The sequence below is a fragment of the Corvus brachyrhynchos genome, unplaced genomic scaffold (genome assembly GCF_000691975.1).
Source record: "Corvus brachyrhynchos isolate BGI_N302 unplaced genomic scaffold, ASM69197v1 scaffold79, whole genome shotgun sequence".
Lineage (NCBI taxonomy): Eukaryota > Metazoa > Chordata > Aves > Passeriformes > Corvidae > Corvus > Corvus brachyrhynchos.
In genome coordinates, this window is record NW_008240023.1 from 50685 (window position 1) to 59090 (window position 8406).

General features: G+C 48.8%; 1 protein-coding gene and 1 long non-coding RNA gene across 2 annotated transcripts in view; one reads left to right on the plus strand and one right to left on the minus strand.

The window, feature by feature from the left end:
* Nucleotides 1–7: 7 nt before the first annotated feature.
* On the plus strand, nt 8–2218 carry LOC108448933. The gene is made up of 2 exons (XR_001865017.1): nt 8–279; nt 1844–2218. It is a non-coding gene; the product is annotated as an uncharacterized LOC108448933 (long non-coding RNA).
* Nucleotides 2219–3131: 913 nt separating this feature from the next.
* COL6A2 (collagen type VI alpha 2 chain) overlaps nt 3132–8406 on the minus strand; it is a 24177-nt gene continuing 18902 nt past the window's right edge. The window contains 2 exon segments of the mRNA XM_008640703.2: nt 3132–3425; nt 3428–3943. Of these exon segments, the coding sequence (XP_008638925.1) occupies nt 3346–3425; nt 3428–3943 (596 nt within the window). The 3' untranslated portion in view covers nt 3132–3345.

Here is an 8406-nt window from a genome sequence, read left to right on the forward strand (position 1 = left end):
GTGGCAGTCGTCCCTCCTGCCCCGCCGGGATACCCTGGTCCTGGCACAGGTCCCTGCCCTGGCGGCGTGGCAGTCTGCCCCCCGTGCCCTGCTCCACCTGGCCAGCACCCGCACGGGCACCCCCCATCAGGGCATCACCCCCATGGGCACCCCCCATCGGGGCATCACCCCCATGGGCACCCCCCAGCAGGCCATCACCCCCATGGGCACCAGGATCACCATAAGAAGCACCATAAGAAGCACCATAAGAAGAAGCACTGCAAGCACCACGGAGACAAGGTAAGAGTGGCACAGCAGTGAACCCTTCCCTAATTCTATTGTGGTCCTCTGGACCCCTCCCCGTTCCACAGCATCTTGCCTGAGCAGCTGGGACTCTCCTCTCCCATTGTGTAGTGGCTAGAGCAAGCTGCCAAAACTTCAGTGGCTTTTTTTAGACGTGGAAATTCCTGTTAGATTAATAAATAGGCAAGAATAAGTCATATTAAGTGAGTAATTTGAAAAGCAATCCATGAAATTCCTTGAAGCCATTTAAAATGGTGGCGTGGCTCGGGGTGCACTGTACTGTGTATTAAATCCCAGGACTTTGTCCTGCTCACCTGAGTGCAAGTCGTCCATAAGGGACATTCACTCAGTGTCTTGCAGCAGAGGAACTGTTCAGTTCCTCCTTAAAAAAAAACCCCACAAGAAAACCAAAAAAGGAGAAGCAATTCCCTGTGCTTGGAGTAGATTCTGCAGAAAATGCCATTCCAGAGATGGGCACCATCCTGAGCAGGTCTGAATGAGGAACTGCTAAACAAGGGCCCATTTCCAACACTGGAGGTGGGAGCATTTCCCAGACAAATCTAACCAGCAGCTCCTCTCACTGGGAAACAGCTCTGGAAGTGATCTGCCGTGACTGGTCCTTGCTGGCAGAGAGCAAGACCTTTCTGGAATTTCCTTTATTGACCTTAAGAGTGTGATAAACAGCTATTATAGCATTGGCTTTCACAAATAGTGAAATGTAAGAAATATTATGTATTAGAATATGTTAGGAAAAATGATATGCATGGTAAGAATAACTTCGCTACACAGGTATTTACTAATTAACATTTTAACTAGGATTAAAGTTACAAGATGATTATATAGCTTGAATTATACCTATATAATTTAAATTATCACTTTTTATACAGTGTAATAGCTAGTATGTGGTTAACTTATCACTTAATGCTTAAATAAACGAAAAGCCAGGTAGATAATCTCAAAAATAGACAAAATAAGAGAAGCAGCAGGATGTGCTAATGAGAAAGGAATTCAAACCGGTTGGACCCAGAAAGACCTAGGAACAGCATAACTGCGCATGCTCCAAAGACACAGTTGAAAAGTTCAAGATGTGAGGAAGACCTGAGCCTTCATCAGAGAAGACCCCCGAAGACCCTCACATCGTAATACGCATGCTCTAGAAGGCAATCCGGGGGAGGAACTATGTTAATCCCTTCTAAAAAAATGTAAATCAGTGCACAGAAAAACTATGCATATGCATTGTAGTTTATTAATATGCATGAAGTTAAAGCAGATAACTGGGAATCTTTGTAAGTGTTCGTGCCTCTGGCTATGAGGCAAGCACCCAGCCCTGTCCTTTGGCTTAAGTGACCTTTGTCCCCTATTGTCCCTTATTAAATTTATAAAACCCCAAAAGCAAAAGGAGTGGGTTCCATTTCTCACAAGAGCCTTGTAAAAAAGTCATAAAAAACCTCCAGCCCTCCCACAATATGGGGCAGCCACAGCAGGGTCACTAACCCCTCTCAGGAATGCTGTGACAGAGGCTCGTTTCCCTGCTGCCCTAAATTTGTTTTCTCTTCCCCAGCCCTCAGGTGGCTCCTGCAGCTCAAGCAGCAGCTCTGACTCTGACTGAACGTCTGGCGTGTCCCACCTGCTCCGCGGTGATCAGCGAAACATGAGGCCAAAGTCCTCGTAGGAACCCCCTGCATGGCGCTCCCCTCCCTCCCCCTTTCCCTTGGAACAGTGTTTTGCCTGCTGAGTGATTTCTCTTATGTGTAGCTTGTAAGTCCTTTGACCTGGAATCTCGGAGTCAATGGACAGCATGTCCACCCTCTATCTTTCGGGGGAGCCTGCTGAAACTCATCATGTGCTGTTTTCCAATCTTCTGGTGTCTGTGTGTGTTTTCCTGCGCAGTGATACTGGCTGCTAACAGGGATCCAATAAAACTCCTTGCACTTCATGTGAACTTTCCCAGGTGTAGCAGAAGGGGTGGCTGGGGGATACTGTAATTATGTGGGCTGCCATCCTCCACATCAGGGTAATAATTTATAGGAACAATCTCACCATGGCAGAGGGAATCTCCCATGAAACAGATGAGGAATGTGAACAAGGCCAGTGCTTGGAGCAATCTGTGTCCCTGCCCATGGCAGGAGGAGTGGAATGAGATGGTCTTTCAGTTCCCTCCCAGCCCAAACCATTCTGTGATTCCATGATATCTGGACATACCAGCTTGAAACCAGGAGAATCAGCTGCTCACTGAAAATAATTTTTAAAATCCTCAAAACTACAGAAAAAAGAGGCCTTTTCAGGATAGGGTGAAAAAGGTCCGTTTATTTTTGCAGACAGCACAATTCAAGTTCAAATCTGGGCATTGCTCAGCAGATACCAGTGGGAAGAAGGTACCACGGATGCTTTGAGCACGTTGGGGTGACTGGGAGGCAGTTCTGGTGGCTGTCCAGTATTGTGTCAATGCTGGGAGTCATGCTGCCCCTCTCAGCTGAAATTTGGAGTGCAGTAATAGATGAGCAGGTTCTGATGAAGGGTAGAATGACAGAAGGAATAAAGGGAGGCATGGCCCACAGGAAAATAAAGATCTTAGAGATGATTTGTGAAATTTAAGATAGATACACCCCCCAAAGGAGCATCTGTGGAAGGCAGCAAAACCTCTCACACCGTCCTGCTGTTCCCAGGAAGGAGGAGCAAGACACACTGAGAGATATTGAGAGTTTTTGAAAACTAGAGTTACTCATTGGTCCTGCTACACCGGAAAGGTTTCTTGCATCTCTGATAAGGCCTCCTAGGATTACAGTACGTACACAAGTCATGGCTTGGTGTGTGCAAAGCTTTACAGAAGTACATCGTATGGCTCTGTATCCTGCTTTGATCTGGGTTTTAATTAGCACCATAAATGTAAGATACATGAAACTTCATCATGAAAATCAATAAAGAGCTCTGGATTTTGGCTAGAAAGGAGGACCCAGAGGGCAGCTCTTCTGGGCTAGCAACCATACAGGGGGAAGAAAATACAACAGGTAATATCAGGGGTGTGTATATCAGTGAGAGAAGGATTTTGTGTGCGCCCTTCCTTTAACAAATCCACCGAATGAACCTGTCGAAGAAGCTGGGCTGGGAGAGGCTGTTATAGTCCTTCTCCCGGAAGATGGCTCCAGGCCAAGCTTCGGCAGGACATCCATGTCCACGTCGCTCCCCAGAGCCACCACCGTGGGCATGACATCCTGCTTCTTCATGGAGTTGATGGCCTCCTCCAGGTTCTTGCTTCCCGTGATGCCGTCGGTGATGAAGACGAAGGAGAGCTCGGCGTTGCGCCGGGCGAGTCGCTGCCCGTTGCCCGGGCTGAGCACGATGTTGTTGATGGCGTGGATGATGGCTGACCCGATGTTGGAGGATGAGTCCAGGTACTTGATCTGCGCCAGGGCATCGGAGATCTCGGTCAGGTTGTGGGTCAGCGGGAAGACCACGTTCTGGTCCTGCTCGCTGCCGTACTGCAGCAGTGCGATCCGGGCGTTCATGTGGTCGCTGTTGCTCCGGGCCAGCGTCAGCTGCTGCGCCACACCCTCCACGAAGCGGTGGGCACTCTGGAAGTTCTGCTCCCCAATCCTTTCTGAGCCGTCCAGCAAGAAGACAATGTCAACGGGGCGCTGGGTGCACTGGGCCACAGCAAGCTCTGCAGGGGGAAGAAGGAGGACAAGAGTTGGGATGATAAGAAGACTACAGGATAATTTGGGTTGGAGTTGCCTCTGTGCATCCTTGTCCAAAGAAGGATCAGCCCAACCCTGCTGCCAAAGCTTGTCTTTGCAGCTTGAAATGAAGGAGCTTTGCTTTTGATGCCCTCAGCTACTGGGTGCTTAATGAATGTTAATTCTGGGACTGATGACAGACCCTCATGAAATTAGACAGGTCTGTGCATTTCAGTCCCAGAATTACACCCACTGCCTTACATCAATTTCCAGCTCTTATTTGTGAGACGAATATCCAGCGATTAGTGGCAGGCAGCACCTGCAAACCTCTCAGTTACTTCTGGAGAGTGGTATACTGTCAGAGTTACACTTACCATAAAAGCATAGAATCAGAGAATCACAGAATGGTTTGGGTTGGAAGGAACCTTAAAGCTCATCTTGCTCCAGCACCCTGCTGTGGGCAGGGACACCTCCCACTAGACCAGGTTGCTCCAAGCCCAGTCCAAACACATCGAATACATGAATATATGCAGTGAATGAACTCAGGGAAAAAAAAGAAGAAAATAGCTATGTTTGGAGTCAGTTGATAGTCAGAGACTATTATTTCCTCCCTTTTCAGTAGTTATGTGCATTGCATTCAGGGTTCCTCTGCATTCCCCGAGCTGGCAGCAGGGCAATGGCCATAGCACTCTCAAGCAGTTCTGTGCCTCTGAGGCTGCATCTCAAAAGAGTGAAGTCCTGAAGATGCTGCCATGTTGTGTTGTGTGACTGGCAAGGAATAGGAGCTTCTGGAGCAGCCCCACCTTGAGCACCCATTTCTAGCAACAGGGGGTAACTTTGGGGGTAGGAGTGTAACATTAGATTGAATTTCCACACTGTGAGCAAGTCCAGCCTGACAATGAGCTTCCCTAGTGCTGGACAGTGCTACACCTGGGTTCAGCACAGAATCAGGGAATCACAGATTCCTTATGGTTGAAAAAGCCCTCTGAGATCCTCAAGTCCAACCATTAGCTCAGCACTATCATGTTAACCACTAAACCATATCCTGAGCACCACATCACATTTTTTGAACACCTTCATGGATGATGACTCCACTGTTTCACTGGGTAGCCTGTTTCAGTGCCTGACTGTCCTTTCAGTGAAGAAATTTCCCCTAATATCCAGTCTAAATCTCCCCTGGTGCAACCTGAAGCCATTTCCTTTTGTCCTATCGCTTGTTACCTTCCCTCTTTTAAAACAATAAAGGCACATACTCACCTCTGCCCAATCTTCCGTGAGAAATGTTGTCTAAAGGCATGTTGATGCTGCAGTTCCTGGTATGCAGGTACTGCTGCCACAAGGATACCTTGCCTTGGCAGCACCTGCACTCCTGGTCCTCACGTGCTCTGAGCAACCGTGGAGGGGGAAAGGCAGGAAGGAATCCCCCTTGCAACCACACAGTGCAAAACCTCTGTGAGGGTCTGTGAAAGCAGGTGTGAGCAGGGGCTGCGTGTCATGTTGGGGCAGTGCTAGCAGCCTCCCCCAAGGCCTGCCCACATGTTTTTTGAGATGACAAGCAAGCCTGAAGAGCTCCTAGCTAAGCAGAGGGCAGCATCACTCCATGGAGCTTCAGCGGGAGTGTAATGCACATCTGACAGGAGCATTCCCCAGAGACACATTCTGCTTGATGCTCAGCCCTCACAGCTGGAGAGGGCTGCCTTCCAGCTGTTCGATAAAGTGCCTTTACATATGAGTTATCCCATGGGAATGTAGGGCAGTAAAGCCTTGGGGTTGTCCTGCTCAGTGTCAGGCTCTGTTTGCAGCTTGTTCTCATTTCTGAGAGGCTGAGGACCCGAGCACCCTTTTCTGCAGCAAGATTCTCATCCTAACTGGCAGAGAAGCTCTCAGAAGTACCACCATGAATTAGGCCGACTAAAACCTTCCTGTTGTGCTTTTAACTGGTGCATTGGGCCTTCTTATGTGGATCATGAATGCCTGTAGCTCACCTTACTGCACAGGTGGGGATGTCTAATGAAGGCAGCGCAAATAAGCAGAAATATCATTGATTTTTCTGCCATTAGTGTACAGAGTAACTCCACCCATTCACATCACCTTCCTGCTTTTTCTAAAACCTGAACAACTTGTATTTCCTCTATTCTTTCGCAGTATTGACAGTGGAGATGAAAGTGAGGTGGGGACTGACCTTGCAGCCCTTTTTGGGGTTTCCCCCTTTCCCAGCCCCTCCTGTATCTTTGGGGAGGTATGGACCATCCTTTACCCTCCTTATCTCTGTCCTTCCTTTGCCCAAGAGTTTCACTGAAGGAACGCTGCTGTGATGAAATCCATCTGGTTTTATCAGAGGGATTAGACGGGATTATGCTAAAAAACACTCCTTCACCAACTTCTCCAATCCTCTTTTTGTTCAGCAAAACGTCCCAGCCCTGAGGTCTTTTCAAATCAGTGGGGTTTGGGAGCTTTTCCTCTGGCATCACGGCTGGAGCAGCTTAACTACTCTGAGTTCAGTCCTGCATCCCAGCAGGCTAAGTCACACTAATTTTGGGGTAAAAAACAAAACAGAATAGGGAGTTTGGCTTTGCACAGACTATCTGGAATATGTGAATTATGACCAGACTCAGGCACAGGCTGATCTTTTTGCCTTCACCTAAAACAGAGAGCACACCATGTAAAGCACTCAGAACTCTTAAAAATTCCCCTCTATTCTACACTGATAGCAGTTCTGTTCTCTGAGCAACTTGTCCCTGTAGACTGGGGGAAAAAGTGCTGAAACCTCGGGGGAACACCGCAGTAAGTTCAAAGTGGGCAACTCCCACGGCTGAGCTTGGCAAGTGGCTCCACCTTTTATACCCGGAAATATTACAGCCAAATTCCTGAGGATAGCACATCTCTCTTCCGCCCATTAAATGTGACATTTGCTCAGTATACTTTATTGAAGTAATACCATGTCAGTCAGAGTAAGCACTTCTACTCCTGTGTCTGCACACAAAATCCCACTACCTCTAAATACAGCTTGAGAGCAGTTAAACTGGAGGTGGGAATGGCCCTTGCCCGCCTGACTTTGTGCAAACTGGGCCATGGATGACTGAGTGGATGGAGATACCAGGCCTTGTCTAAGCACACATACCTGCAGTGCAGGTGGTGGCTCTGTGGTGTCTGAGCCAAAGCAGCACTGGGTATGGATTGAGTAGGCTCTACTACATCAAGCTTAAGTACTTGCTTTTAAACAGCTCACATCAGTCAAGGAATTTTGCTTTGGACCACTCGGCCCCACGTAACAGAATATCTGCCTTTTGGATATGGACAGCTACACGTTGTGGATTACGACAGAGGAAACACAAGTGTACAAGCAGAGAAAAAGGCCAGGGGAGCCCACACAGCTTCTGAGAGAATCACTGCCCAGGTGTCAGTGCTCCCAAAGGAAAGGGAGGGTTGCTCCCTCTCCCACCCTGCTTGCTTCTTCCCTCCACCCCCAGCTGCCCATGAGGGGTTCCACAGAGACACTGTGGTGAGCGGGGATGCACCTTGCTTGGTCAGCCTTGCAGGACTTGAAGAGAGCCCGTGGTAACCGAGAGAGAGGATGCAGAAAGGGGAGAAGGATGCTTTGGAGGGGGTCAGCAAGGACATACACAGGAAGACATGGGGAAAACGCGTCGTTAGGCTCTCAGCAAAAAAGCAGCAGAGAAAGCAAGAGCATCCCTTGGTACTGCTGGGGAAAGCCACCATGCTCATCAGCCAGCTGAGCTGGAGGGGACTGCTCCTTGTGTCCCATCCCTGGCTGAGCACAACCAAGCCATTCCACTGCCTCTGTCTCTCCTAAACTAAAAAAATCTCCCCATGAACTGTCCCCTCTGCCACACAGGAGCGACGATTTCCACCTCCACTCGGCCTCTGCCTCCAAGTGACCCCCAAGAGAGGTCTCAGCACAGCCCTAGCACGGTCTCTGGGTCCCCCACAATCTCGCTGTGCACCATTTTGAAGGTGTCAATGAACAAGTCCATCCACTCTTGCCGCTCATTTCCAGTGGCAAACTTGGCTTTTTCGGCGGTAAAGGCCAAAGTGGCCACCAGCTGGGTGTACACGCTGGGGTCCCGGGATTCCCGCGTGGAGTTTAGGAACTGGGCGATCGATTGTATGGTGCTGGGGAAATCTATGTTGACTCCCTCTTCCATGGGGCGGAAAATAACTGGGTTTATGCTCCCAGGGTTCCTGTCATCTGCAAGTGAGCGTCAAAAGAATATTTTCAGGGCTTGCTAGCAATGGCTACGTCTCTGAAAGCTACCTGGCTTTCCTACCTGCACTGCACCAGGGAAGAACAGAGCTAATGAGGACAGAGGAGTAAAGACCAAAGCCAGATTTTAAATCTTTCTGCCATTTGTGTCTGAGGAACCATGGGATTTGCCCTGAGATCTTTCACACATCAACTGAATGACTTCAGAAAATTAAAAAAAACCTT